At 37.7% G+C, this 15,042-nt stretch overlaps 2 protein-coding genes across 2 annotated transcripts in view; one reads left to right on the top strand and one right to left on the bottom strand.

The window, feature by feature from the left end:
• The window catches only part of LOC142345588 (uncharacterized), a 290,080-nt gene that overhangs the window by 186,061 nt on the left and 88,977 nt on the right, over positions 1–15,042 (bottom strand). The gene's annotated exons all lie outside the window — the stretch shown is intronic.
• Positions 4,799–6,925, top strand: LOC142346008 (uncharacterized). Its single transcript, XM_075398487.1, has one exon. The coding sequence runs from the start codon at positions 5,023–5,025 to the stop codon at positions 6,601–6,603; it is 1,581 nt and encodes a 526-aa protein (XP_075254602.1). The 5' UTR covers positions 4,799–5,022; the 3' UTR covers positions 6,604–6,925.

Raw genomic sequence — 15,042 nt, 5'->3', positions numbered from 1 at the left:
CGGTGTCCTTCCTAGCTGCCGTGAGCATCCTCGCTTCAGATGTACGCACCTTCTCGTCGCTGTTGAGGTCCTCCTGTTCCCAGGGTTTGTCGAAAATCAATTCGTCCTCTCCCATGATGTTGTCATCTAAATAATCAGGTTGTACATTTGGCCATTTTAAATTGCTTCTATCAGGTGTAGACGTTAGGTTAGTTATCGGGGTGTTAGCAGGGCGCCCGAAATGCGCTTCAAACGGGATTACATTGGTTGGTTTTTTACGACATATTCTCAGTTCTTGGGTGATTTGTCTCAATGACTGTTTTATATTAAACGGGTGTTGTTTTGGATCTAACTTCATGCATCCTAGTCTTCGTTTGACCGTTTGGATTAATCTCTCAACGAAGCCTATCGTTCTATGATCGTTTGCAGGTGCAAATAATATTTTAATGTTGTTTCTGTTGCACAATTCTCTAACTATATTGCCTTTTTGGCATCTAGCTTGATCTATTCGTATTGATCTAGGTACCCCTGCATGTACATATATTTATGTAAGAAAAGTTCTATGTTGATAGCATTCGCGTTATTGTATAATTTAAGAGATGGGAATTTGGAAAATCGATTGATGCAGGCAAGGAAGTATACTTCTCTTCCTTGACGGTCTAATATTGGTCCACCAAAGTCTATTTGATTTTCTTCGTTTGGTTCGACGCACGGTATGATTGGCGACCATTTCCTTTTTGGTATTATATTTTAAGGTTCCTACCAAATTCGGTGCGGGGGCGGCAGGTTTTTGCCTTGTTTATCAAGTCTCTTTTGATGAATGGCCACCATAGTCTATTCTCAAGTTCTGTCATTATCCATGAGCTCGGTTGGGTGGCATGAAAAACATCAATGACCGCCTCCTTCATTGTGTTTGGAATTGTGAGACGACTCTCGAGTAGTATGCAGCCGTCTTTCACACTCAATTGGTTCCAATGGGCCTGTATCTATTTGCTAACTGCTTTGCATCTACTTTCATTGTTTTGGACGATGCAGTCACTAATTTCTCTTAGGACGCTGTCCTTGTTTGTCATTGCCGCTATCAATTTCGAACTGAACACGTCTTTGATTGCTTTGTCCAGCATTGTGTTTGATGTTGTTTTGACTTCTTTGCTGGGGCTCAGGTATGTAGCGAAGGAGAGTGGACTTTTTCCCGGATTTCTTGGGGGAGTATTTTCTTTTGGGTCTTGTTCTGACTGCATTTCTAGAGAAACTTGTTTCTGAGTTAGCAACTGATTGTTGTTTGGGATCTATTCTGTTTCGCCCCCCCCCCCCAAATTTTTTTATGACCCCCAGTTACAAATTATAAGTCGTTATAAAGAATGTTGCTATGTAAGAAAATAGCACGTGCGCCTGGGGGTCATAAAAGATTTATTCTCACTAAGTTGGGGAGGGGGGCGAAACAGAATAGATCTGTTGTTTGTGTCAATTGGAAAGTGCGGTTTAGCAATCGCTTGTTGTGTGACTTTTTGTTCAATTACGCCATTTCTTGTCACGCGGTTTCTAAATTTGGATGGAACTGGTGTCTTCGTTGTCTTATGATTTTGTGCTCCTGGCTCTTTGATTATTGGAATCGTCCCGCGATTGCAGGGGTAATTTTGCTCGGGTGGCCTCTTGGACGTTTGATTACTGTAGTTGTGTTTGATGTCTTGCAGTTGTCGTGCAATTCCAGTTTAGGGAATTTTTGTAGTCTACCGCATTGTCTAATTACATTGATTGTTTTGACTATAGCGTCTATTTGTGCTATTACAAAGTGCTATTCATCATACATACATACATGTTCTATTCATCATAAATACTAATTGGCTTTGCGGCGCCGTGGGGGTTTCTAGATATGTAATCTGTAAGGCCCATCTTTGAGCCTGGTATGTGTTCGATAATAAAGTGGAATGGGAATAGCCTATCGCACCGGCGGGTTAATCTGCTTTGGTGCAATTTCTTTGATTTGTCTTTAAGTATTGACCACCATCCTGCTGACTGCGCCATGTGGTACTCGTTCTATATTGATGATGATCTTAACCTGTAATCGAAAAGTGATTTTCAACGCACAACTGTATTTGAATCAAGATAAGGCAGAACTGCAATTAGCCATTTGGCAGTCTGCACATTAGTGCGTGGTACCAGTCAACTTTGAACATAAGAGACAATCGTCGTACGATTGCGGATGGTTAACAATATTAAGATGTAAATACTGCATGAAGAATTTATGAACTTACTATATCATAAAGTGAGACTATTTAAAAGTGTAGTACTCATGTACCACAAGAAAAAATAAAAACGACAGCTAAAGACAATTGTACAAAATTCAAATAAACACTTTCAGAAAGGAGTGTTGAAGTCGTTTAACCTTATTCTATGCCTTTAAAGACTTTTATACGTCGGTTGTGCCTTATTGTTAACGCAAATTGTGTAATATGTGATTTATCAATAAAATAATAATGTGACAAAATGAGAACAAAAACTCTAAAAATGGTCCAACGCCTGAAAATGGAATAAAAAACGTGAAATCTAGTAGTATCAAAACCAAAAAACCATTATTCAACGCGAAAAGCGGAAAAAAGATCAAAGTTTGATTCATAGGAAAGAAAAAGATGAATAAGCCCTCTTTCTTTGCTGACAATAAGCTACAAGTTGACCAAATTAAGAGAAAAATAGTGGCAATTCTCAATATGCCTTTTTTAAATTGAAAAATCAAACATTTTTAAAAGGCAAAACGACCGTACTCTTTCAACTAAATACACCAATTTGGAGCTGCTTAAGAAGTCAATTGGACCTATCAACAGTGAGCTTTGATTTGAATTGTTCTGTTATTTGATTAACATAAAAAAAGATTGATTTTTCTTTAAAAAAACTAAATGATTACAGTCAGAATTGTTTTTGGATTGTAGCAGTCCAAGATTGGACCAAAAGCAGCCTTGCCACTGCTGTTTGTCCATTTAGATCACTCAATGGTATCGAATGTCATAGATCCAGATAGTTTGTTAGTTGAAAGATAGTTAGTTAAACGATCAAAAATAAATACTGCGTTTATGATAACCATAGAGTAATTCCAGCAAAAAACAGCAAAGCTTTAATTTCAGACTAATCTCAATGGAAATGGAAGTAGATCCAGCTCCCCCTGTACTTTAAAGAGATTTGGTTAATTGTTTTTGGTTGGGTACTTCCAGCAATTTTAATCCAAGTGGACTTAAGCTTATTTCAAGCAATCTTTGATGAAAAACGCTGAATTTTGAAATATTTTGTCAAAATGAAAATGAGAAATATAGAGAATTAAATCAAAATAACCAACATTATTTTTTTGTCTGTAAAAACAAAATCAACAGTACTAATGTTATCATATTTTAGCAAAGTTGACAAAATTTAGGGTAAAAATTCCGGAAAATGTGAACGAAAATAGCGCAAAAGTGTCTAATTTTCACAAAAACTTAAACCACGATAACTCGCTCTAGAAAACGAAAATCTAAAAAAATATATTTCCCTATTCGACGCTGGACGGGCTTTTTATTGATACCACTCACAACTCTCTACGATGAACATGTCGATCGATCAAAATTGACTGAACAAGAAAACCCATTTGAGTATATAGTTCCTCCCCCTTCAAGAGGAATGGGAACAAAAAAATATGTCATGAGATATACCAGCCAGGCTATTAATCGAGGTTGAAGACTTTTCGTAAATGGCTGTGAAGTTTTGCATGAATGACGCCCTAATAACCATCATTTTTTAAAGATTTTGCCTAAGAATTTAACACCAAGAAATTTCAACCCTGATATAGAATCAACCACACTACGAATATTAAAATTATCTACTAAGATTAGTATTAAAGCCCTTCGTTTGAAGCAACGGATGTTCATCTTGATTTGAAATAACGCATTTTTGGACAAACTTGCCAATTTTTTATCCAAAAATTAGCATCTCTGTTCAAATTAAAGGGCTAACAGGTCAAACTGGCGGACTAAAGGATCAAAATAGAATTAAAAAACGTAGGTTACATGCTTCATCTTCAACTAATGGCCACGTGACTCTGCTTGAATTCACTGAGAATTTCTAGCGTTTATTGAGAAGCGCGAAGCGAAATCTGAATTTCGAAGTGACTTCTGCAGTGTAACTTAACCATGCTTAAAACACGAAACAGGCACTTTTTAGACTGACGAAGGTCAACGGAAGTCAACTTCTGGCCCAGTAGCAACTTCTGACATTTAAAAATCTGGCATTTTTTAATGTGCACGACATCAAAATGTCCCTTAGCCAGTTCAAAAGTTCGCCAGTTCAAAAATTTCGCCAGTTCAAAATGTCCCTTAGACATGAAAACCTTATGAAATTGCTTTAATATTCATTAATCAACTTGTTTGTTAGGTTGTCAAAAAAATTGATTGGCACAAAATTATCAGAGAATATAAGCTGTAGTTTAGAGCTCCTAAACACGTAGATTCCCATGAATTTTTTCATAATGGGAAAGTGAGGAGCTTTCGCACTAGTATGAAAAACTGCAATTTAGATCACGTTGTTCAAATTCAATACGCACACACACATACACACACATATAATATATATATATATATATATATATATATATATATATATATATATTAAAATGTGCACGTGAGTTTCTTAAATCATATTTAATATCTGTAAAGATTACGTTCCGGACAACCAATGTATTTTTCTCCGTTAAGAAATTCCCACGTTGAAAATGTTACATTGGAGAATAACAAACACTTCATAGCATGTAACGTTGTAAGGCTTTCATTTTAAAATATGCTATTAGATGAATAAAAATTTAAACTGATTACTTTTTACCATTTATTAGCGGACAACGTTATCTATTTGCAAAAGACAGTTTATTTTATTACTAAGAGGTTCTGTGTGGCTTGTTTTTAAAGAGCTTAAAGCTGTATTTTAGATGCTTACATTAAAACAGAACTGTTTAGATGCTTATTTTAAAAATGAACGAACAAAACTTTTTAATCAAGCGTGAAAAAATCGTAAAACGTGTACAATACAATGGTTGAGTGCTCAATTTGCACTGATTTTATGCAAGACCCTCGGCAGTTGCCATGTGGGCATTGTTATTGTGGACCCCCGAAAACATGTCTAAACACGATGCAACATGAAGACACTTTAAGGTGTGCGTTGTGCGGAGTCGAGAGTCGAGTACCGATTGCAAATTTGAAACCAATGTACGGTATCCGAGAATATCTCCAAGAACAAATGAACGCAAGCAATCGGCTATTAAATGGAGGCAGTTCTGGAGCACATAATGATAGCGAGACATCAATTATTTTTTGTCAAGAGCATCAAAACACTGAAGGAAAATATTGGTGCAAAAGTTGTGAATCTCTTATTTGTAACAAGTGTATTGACCAGGGAACAATTCACGACGACCACAATTTTGTCAAATTTCTTCCAAATATAAAAATTATCGTCGATGAACAGCTGCAGAAATTTTCAAAAAACAAGATTGCGGCAATTGCTATACTTGACGAGAAACTATCGTTGACCAGAGAATTATCAAAACAGGCAGATAATCGCCTAAAGTTCCGACGAGATCTTGAACGGGAGCGAAAGTTGATTCTGCAAAATTGGGATCAACTAACATCGATAGTTGACGAAAAATGTAAACTAAACCAAAATTTGAAGTGCATCGAATGGCTGCTTAACTCTCCGCGCTTCGATTTCACCCAATTGAATGAGGAATTTGATGCTCTTTTTGTTCAGAAAGAGCAAAGCACACAAACTTCTGACTCTAAAACTGACTCAAGTTGCCAGGTTGAGCCCAACAAAGCATTCGGACGCCATATTCTAGAAAGTAAACCTGAAAGTCCAAATATCGGTGCTGCGTCACTGGTGACTTCATGTACTGAAAGTTTGGCTTTTTTCAGTGCTCCAACTAATCAGAAATGGCTTTCCAGAACTTATTCCCAGTCCCCGGCTTTGACTTTTTATGAACCTTATCTTTTGGGTGTGAGTTTTCCCAGGGAAGTGCAATCGCCCAATTTCACCAATCCGATAGGCCTTTCAGGGCAATATAATCCAAATTCACCATCTGGAAGTTTTTATAGACCGTTACCGTTTGACAACCATAATCTTGCATACAGTTCAACGAGAACGTCACAAAACGTAAATAGCGGTTGTAGAACCCTTGATTCGATGCCGTCTCATGCCGAATCAATTTCAAGTTCTAGAACAACATCGCATTCCGAGATGTTTGACACTCATTATCTCACTTTCAACCCACCCAATATTTCACCAGTGGTCGTAAATTTTCCGTTCAATGATAATCAAGAGCGTGGTATTGAAATCCGGTCAAACTTTTTAGCAGCTGCATACTCGGTCTTTTCAGTCGGAGTGGAAAGATATGGGAAAAAACTTCGAGTTCACTTCAGTTTGTATTCGGAATTATGCGGGAAATTTTCCGTATATGTTTGGAAGCCCAATGGCTCAAAACACTGGGTGTGGCTTGATCAAGAGTTTGACCGAGAGACCGAGTTTAAATATTGGAAAAGAGAAACGAGCCTTTGTTGGAAAACTATAGCAATAATGGGGCTGATAAAAGTGGAAGTTCACGTCACCCATGACACTTGAAAAACCTCTGCAAAAACAGCAGTTTGAGACAAAAATTGAGTTGTTCTCACCTATATAGTGGGCGAAATATCTTAAAAAATAAATATTTGTTCATTTATGTACATATTCCCCAATCAGGATAGCGAGAACTAGCACCAAAAATTAAATTCCGTTTCTGGCATGTTTTTATAAGTTCTAGTGATCAATAGATCTCAACTCAATACATTTATACAGTTATCACTTGTTATTTTTATAAATGACTTAATTGAAATTTGATTGAACTTACTGGCCTATACAGAAATAGTTGCCTATTGTTTTCTATTTTACAACATTATCTATTCACTTAACGCCTCCAGTTATATCTAAGTCTAATTCCTTACCTCACTCTTTTCTGTAATTTGTTGACAAAGTGAGATAAACCGATAGTTTTGATTGTCTATCGGTAGTTTTGATTGTCAATAAAAACTACGACATTTCTTTGGCATGTTGAACATGATTATCCTCTGAAGAGACAAACCAGTTGCTGAAGAGACAAACCAGTTGAAGCAGGGCGCTGAAGAGACAAACCAGTTGAAGCGAAGCGCGACACTAGTCTATGAAACATTAAGAAAGTAAACTGAAGCTTCATTTCATATGAAGACATGAAAAAAACCTGTTTTCAATTAAATAGATCGTAGTAAAATAAATGAAAATTCTCAGATTTTTATTTGGACCAAAGTTTTTAATTAGAACAACACCGCAATGGATTTAGTTTACAAGTAGGCTCAACACGAAAAATGATACTGGCACTTTTTCCGGGCTTTCTTCTTAAAATAGAATGGATTTTTTTTGCGTCTTTGAACGTTTGGAGATAATCGATAAAACTTACATGGTTAAGAAATGCTGTAATAAACTTTCTCCCTTTGATCGTTTGAAGCATTGATCATTTGATTAGATTTGTTTTTCCTCATTTCTCTTACGCAGTAACATCCTTGCGTCTGGAAAAAAACGTGGGGAGGATTGGTAGAAGGCTAACAAGCCAACGGACGAAATACCCGGATGACATGCGTACAACGGCGGAGCAAGCGACACGGTCTGAACCATATCGAAGTACCTCAATCCGAGCAACCGGATAGTTATCTCTAGGGTTGCTTTCTTCAACTATCGAAACTGAATCACCGGCCTTGAGAAGCTGCTAGGCAGGCGTCTGTCGCTTACATTCAGGGTTGAGAGCAGGCTCATACTCTCTGAGCCAAAAGAAGCAGAATGCTTTTGCATAGAACAGCCTGCCAGCGTACCACCACCTACGATGACTGAACTAGTCAATGCCAACGATTGACGGATCTCCGGTTGTTTGGTTTCTAAGTAAACATTTTTTGGGTGTTATTGCGCCTAGGTCGGACGGTTCGACGCTTAAGGGCGTCAGTGGAGGGGCGTTAAGTGCGTACTCAACTAGACCAAAAGCAGTGTTCAAAACCTCATCTATGAGGCTGCGTGTACCGAGGATGGCATACACTACACTTTGAAAACTATGGAACAAATTCACCCAGATGCCACTTTATAGTAGCGTACTGGGCAAAGTGAACCTGCACCTAATGTCATTTTGCGCAAGTTCGGCGGCGATGTTGAGCATGTTCAATTTTTCTATAAACTCACGGAGCTCATTCTCCGCTCCGATAAAGTTCGTACTCTTAACTGACCAAATTGTACTAGGTGTAACCCGTCTGGAGATGCACCACTGCAATTCCTCAGCACAACTAGTGTCCATGGACGGATCGACTTAAAGGCGGCACGAGAAGCCAGACAAGTGAAGAGAAATCCCACCTGTTTTTGGTAGTCCGATGAAGGGCCACTTTCAAGACGCTAAGTAATCAAACCCGTTGTTGGTAAAAAGAGGAGACTGGTGAGCGAGTCTCTCTTTTGGGAGGTCCACCATGATCGCCGGAATGGTTGCCGCCCAAAACCTTCTGCAAAAGTTATAGTTCGGCATAATAGAACGAACGTAGTAAGGAGCGTTGTTAAAAGATGGCATAGTGCTCCTGCACTTGAGACGCCAGAAAATTGATGCTTTGATAGCTGTTTTTGAAGTGAGAACGCGGCACAAACAATTCCACAAAGCTATGTTGTCCATCTAACACATTTGGGCGTCTATCGTCAAACTCGACTTCAAGTCGCTTGATGTGACCAGACTAGTAAATGTGACCACTAGGTCCAACAAGCTGCGAGTACGAAGCGATACATCTGCTCATCTTTACGGTTTTGAGGTCGAGGAGATCTTTTCTTTCGGATCTAAAAGACTCTCATTGAAGAGAGTATTGGAGATGGCACTTGGCTTTGTCAAGCTCTACAGGGTCCATGATATTTGATCGTTCTAACAGAACACAAAGTTTTTTCTAAAGAGAATTTAGCGAATATTTCAAGAAAAAAATTATATATTTGTATATATATATATATATATATATATATATATATATATAATAACAAAATATGCTTGTTATCATAGCTAAAATAATAAAAATAATATTTATTGCTGGGCATCATAATTAAGGTCAAATTTTTCGGCAATTTGACTTTTTCATTGATACAAAGTTAGGAATATTGATTACGAATTCAACGACAAATATAGCAATTTTGAATGAAAACAGAAAATGAACAAAATTGTGAGGCAGATCCATCACTGTAACGAATAAGAATTTACAATTAAATTAACAATAAGAAATAGTTTAGCGAGAGTTACGTTTACTAAAAATTTAAATTCAAACAGTGCAGGAGGTTAAATGATGATTTTAATAGAAAACTTAGAGGAATGCAACAAATTGTACAACATCAAATATGGTGATAGTTTTGAGTGAGGTTTGAAGTTTTCGATTTTATTTTGGCATCAAAAACCGACATTCTGAGTTCTCTTCATATATTTCACTTTTGTTGGTTGTTGGATGAGCTTGCATGGGACAAAACTTCGGACTGGAGGGCTTACAACAAGCAAATTAAATTCTATCTCTTCGGCAGGGTAACTCGTAATTTCCTCTTGAATTAATCTTGCAGTTACTGTTTGATTTTTTGTTCTTTGGCGTTTTGGAAGATTTTTGGAAGGTTCGTTTACATTTCAAATGTAACCCTGACGATCAATACCTTACCATTTTGTTGCGAGCCTCTGTTTTTTTACCTGTAGATGTTGACAGAGTTGAAGGCGTCGCCTGCTCATCTCGATTTGGAGCTGTATTGCGACTGTTTTAAAATGATTGAGGTTTGGAGGGCTTTGTGGGTTGAAAATTTGATCTAGATTTGGAATTATCGGAATTGGCTGAAGACGCTCCCGTGTTGTCAGCCTGTCTGTGCCGCAATTTTGTCTCGCCTCTGAACTCTTTCTTGAATTCTCTAATATGTAGACTAATTTTTTCTTGCGTCAATGTGTTGTACGGGAGAAGCCCTCTCTGGGCGTACAACCACAAGTTTTTGTTCTGTTCTCCCTTAAACCAAATTTCACCATATCACTGTTGCGAATCTTCACTTCTGCTAAACCCAATTCTTTCATTACTGAGGTAGTTGGGAAGGCACGGGTAAGAACAGATCCCAGAGCTAGTAATTCGTACAAACCATGAATATCGCGTTTTGACCTCTTGGCGAATTTTCTTGCCAATTTAAGCTCGAATGCTTGTTTTCAGATCGTGCGATTGGGTTCGTCAATTTTAGATGGAGGAGGAATCTGGGGAAAGAGTTGATTTTGTTACAGTTTAATTATCGTTCAGCGTCTAATTGCGCCCGTTTCATTGACTCGACCACCATTTTTTCTCTTTTCCGCCGTCAACCAACCGTTGTCATCCAAATAGTCCACAACAAGGGCCGTATTCTTCTCTAGATAGTTGATCAAAATTTTTTAATAAATTTGTTTGTGTAGTTTGCGTGATTATATCACAAAGTCGTGCGTTTGGTGGTATGCCAGATTGTGCTTGGAAAAGTGATACGTTTCTTTTCTATCAAGTCCCGTGGGCCATTTTTTCATTTTGTCGACTAAACCCTTGTCCGGTTGTGATAGTTTCATATCAAGTCCCGCGGTTCATTTGAGACTACAGTTGGCCAATCCCATGTTCGTTTGTGACAGTTTCCTATCAATTGACACGGGACATTTAATTATATGTCGGCTATGCCCATGTTCGGCAGTGACAGTTTCATATAAAGTCCCATGGGCCATTCAATTATATAGTCGGCTAATCCCATGTTCGGTTGTAATAGTTTCATGTCAAGTTCCATGTGCCATTTATATTGTCGGCTGATCCCATATTCGGTTGTCAAGACCTACGGGCCACTTAATAATATAGTCGGCCGATCCTATCATCTGTTGTGACAGTTTCATATCAAGTCCCTTGGGTCATACAATTATATAGTCGGCTTATCCCTTGTTCTGTTGTGGTAGTTTCATATCATTTGCCATGCGCCATTTAATCTTAGAATCGGCCAATCCAATGTTCAGTTTTGATGGTTTCATATCACGTCTCACAAGCCATTTAACTACATAGTCGACTAATCCCATGTTTGGTTGTAATAGTTTCATATCAGGTCCGACGGGCCATTTAGTTATTTAGTCGGCTAAAAAGCCGCTCTGGTAAACTTAGCAGTGGGGTCACTTGGTTGATTTGACATTGGATAAAATGGCCTTGGGTGCAATGACATTGATTAGAATGGAATTGGGTAAATTACCTGACACCGGCATCTTTGTTTTCAAAGAAATTAGCCCAAAAAATGCACAAGAATTTCAATTCTGTAATAGTTGCCAATCCGAGCGCATGATACTAATTTGGTGCTAAAGTTGTTGTTTTACCATGGATTTGAAATTGAACAAAAGATTTGGGAAAAAAGTTGAAATCGAAAAACTGCCCTTCTTTGGGCGCGTTTCTATGGTATGATGTCTCCTTTTCAACGAATGATTCTCACTAACTTTTAGGGTTTTAGTTTCACAAAAATGTTCATATATATCTTCTTTCTGCTGGGCTAGTACTTTGACCCGTTCTTCTTTTTCATCAGAAATTGAAGTTATTGAAACATTTTTGCCTTTAAAACATGGCAGAATTTTTATAAAGCAGGAAAAAATAAGCTGCTGTCCTGTTTGCAACCTTCTTCTACTCGCTGTTATAACAATAATAAAGTTCACTTTAAATTTATCCTGAGCAAAAGTGGGAAAAAATAAATGGCAAAGATAATTCCGTTACGTCCCAAATAAGCGTCCAGCTCAATTTCATTGCGTGGAATATTCAAACTTCAAAGTTTAAACGCTGCGTTACCCCGAAGAAAATATTGGCAGAGAGAAAAATACGATCGTTTGGATTCTGCAGCTATGAAGTAAGATGGTTAGGATAAAAAATGTCCTTGCGTGAATGATCTCAACTCTCAGCTAAATGCAAAATTTTTTCTTTTATTTTCACCACCACTGTCAATATTGAAGCATGCCTTAACTCCCTGTGGTTAATTATAGTTTATGAGGATTGAAAATGGGCAGTTTTGGAGTAAATTGTGCACAGTATTAGGTTTGCAGACGATTACTAAAAATAATATTTCTTATCTCAGAAGAAGAGAAGAGTTTTGAATGGATCTTTATGTTGACCAATAACAATTTTTAGTCGTTTTCAATAACACTCCATGGTTTTCCAAAATCAATTTGCAACTGTTATCTCGTAAAATTTTCTAGGAGTTGTAGTTTTTCAAAAATGTTCATTTGGATCTTCTTTCTGCTGGGCGAGTACTTTGACCCCCTCTTCTTTTTCATTGAAAATGGAGCTATTAAAACATTTTTGCCTTTAAAATATGGCGGAAATTGTAAAAAGCAGGCAAAACTAAGCGGCTGTCCTGTTTTCAATCTTTTACTCGCTGTTATAAGAATAAAAAAATTCACTTTAATTTGAATCTGAGCATAAGTGGGAAAAAAATAAAAGGCAACGATAACTCCATTATGTTCCAAATAAGCTTTTCGCTGAAAGTTTTTACGTGGGAACTTCAAATTTAAAAATTTAAACACTGCAACCACCCAAAGAATGTATTCGCAGAGAAAAAAACGATCGATCGGATTCTCCAGGTATGAAGTAAGAGGGTTAGGATAAAAAATGTCCTTGCGTGATTGATCTCAACTCTCAGCTAAATGCAAAGTTATCTTTTTTTCACCACCACTGTCAATTTTGGAGTCATTGCGGTTGAAACATGCCTTAACTCCTTGCGGTTAATTATAGTTTATGAGGAATGAAAATGGACAGTTTTGGAATAGACTGCGGCTCAGTATTAGGTTTGCAGACGCCTAACCTAACGAAAATTAATGCTTCTTATCTTAGAAGAATAGAAGAGTTATAAATGGATTTTTATTTGGTCCAATAACAGTTTTTAGTCGTTTTCAATAGCACTATATATTTTTTCAAAGTCAATTTGCAACTGTTATCCTGTATACTTCTTTAGGATTCAATGGAAGTTAGTCATTGACGATTTGATCAGACCTTGCATGTGGTCTTTCACGACCCTGTAAAAAAGAAATTTTCTACAAGTCAATCTAACACATTTGCTTGGAAAGGTGATACATTTGTTTCGTATCAAGTCTCACGGGCCAGTTCTTTATTTTGTCGGCTAATCCCATATTCGGATGTGATAGTTTCTCATCATGTCCTGCGGATCATTTGATAATATAGTCGGCCAATCCCACGCTTGTTTGTGACAGTTTCATATCAAGTTGCACGGGACGTTGAATTATATAGATGGCTCAGCCCTTGTTCGGTTGCGATAGTTTCATATCAAGTTCTACGGGCCATTATTTAAGGTAATTATCCAATCCCATGTTCTGTTGTGACAGTTTTCATATCAAGTCTCTTGGGGCATTTGATTACATAGTCGGCTAATCCCAAGTTCGGTTTTGGTAGTTTCGTATCAATTGCCAAGGGCCCTTTAATTATAGAGTCGGCTAATCCAGTGTTCAGTTCTGATAGCTTAATATCAACCCCAGGGGCGATTTTATTATGTAGTCGCCTAATCCCACGTTAGGTTGTAATGGTTTCAAATCAAGTCCCACGAGCCGTTTGTATTGTCGGCTAATCCCATATTTGGTTGTGATAGTTTCAGATCAAGTACTATGGGCCATTTTATAATGTATCAGCCAATCTCATGTTCTGTTGTGTCAGTTTCATATGAAGTCTCTTGGGGCATTTAATTATATGGTCGAATAATCGCATGTTCGGTTTTGGTAGTTTCGTATCAATTGCCAAGGGCCATTTAATTATAGAGTCGGTAAATCCAGTGTTCAGATCTGATAGATTAATATCAACCGCAGCGGCGATTTTATTATGTAGTAAAAAAATCCCATGTTCGGTTGTAACATGTTCATATCAAGTCCCATAGGCCATTTGTTTTGTCGGCTAATCCCATATTCGGTTGTGACAGTTTCATATCAAGCCCCATAGGCCACTTGTATTGTGGGCTAATCCCATATTCAGTTGCAATAGTTTCATATCAAGTCCTAAGGGCCATTTAATATTATAGTCGCCTAATCCAGAGTTCAGGTCTTATAGCCTAATAACAACCCCAGGGCTCATTTTATTATGTAGTCCGCTAATCTCATGTTCGGATGTAATATTTTCATATCAAGCCCCACGAATCATTTAAATATATAATCGGTTAAATATTCGCTCTGGTAAATATAGCATCAGGGTAATTTGGCAAAATTGAGAATTGATGAAACGATATTGGGCATAATGGCATTGAGTAGAATGGAATTGCCTAAAATGCCCTGATACCATCTTTTTTGTTTTCAAAGAAATTAGCCCTATAAAGGCACTAGAAAACAGATACTAATGATTTCCGGGTCGAATATCTTCCCTAAAATCCTCCCAACTTGTTGTAAGAGGGGTGGGTAATTTTTCTAGGGGGGGGGGGGTATATTGGTGTAAGATTGTGGGGTTAATATGTTCATAGAAGGCAAAATGATGTAAGAGTTGGGCTTTTGGAAGGACTTTTGAGGAATTACCCCCTGACTAAAATTGCCTTGTAAGAGTTGGCTTCAATGAGCTGCAAGGGGAGGAGTTTTGAGGATTTACACCTGACTAAAATGGCTATGTAGGAGTGGGCTGCAATGGGCTGCTATGGGTGGATAATTGAGGTATAACCCACCGTGACTAAAAGTGTCTTGAAAGATTGGGCTGCAATAGGCTGCAAAGGGAGGAGATTTGAGGAGTTCCCCCTGACTGAATGGCTATGTAGGAGTGGGCTGCAAGAGGCTGCAATGGGTGGATTATTGAGGAATAACCCTTCTGACTAAAATTGCTATGTAATTGGGTGGAGGAGGCGGAACTGAGTTTTGTTACTGTTCTCTATTCGTTCGCTATCAACTGAATCGAAAAATGCAAAAATTTGCTAAAAACTGTGTCACGATGTAATTCAGATTTTTTTTTGTTTTTTGGAAAGGTTTCTCAATTTCTGCAATATTGATGCCAGCAAAAAGAGAAGTGTACGCTT

This window comes from Convolutriloba macropyga, chromosome 9, assembly GCF_964194025.1.
Source record: "Convolutriloba macropyga chromosome 9, txConMacr16.3, whole genome shotgun sequence".
Lineage (NCBI taxonomy): Eukaryota > Metazoa > Xenacoelomorpha > Acoela > Convolutidae > Convolutriloba > Convolutriloba macropyga.
This window is presented reverse-complemented; position numbering and strand designations above follow the sequence as displayed.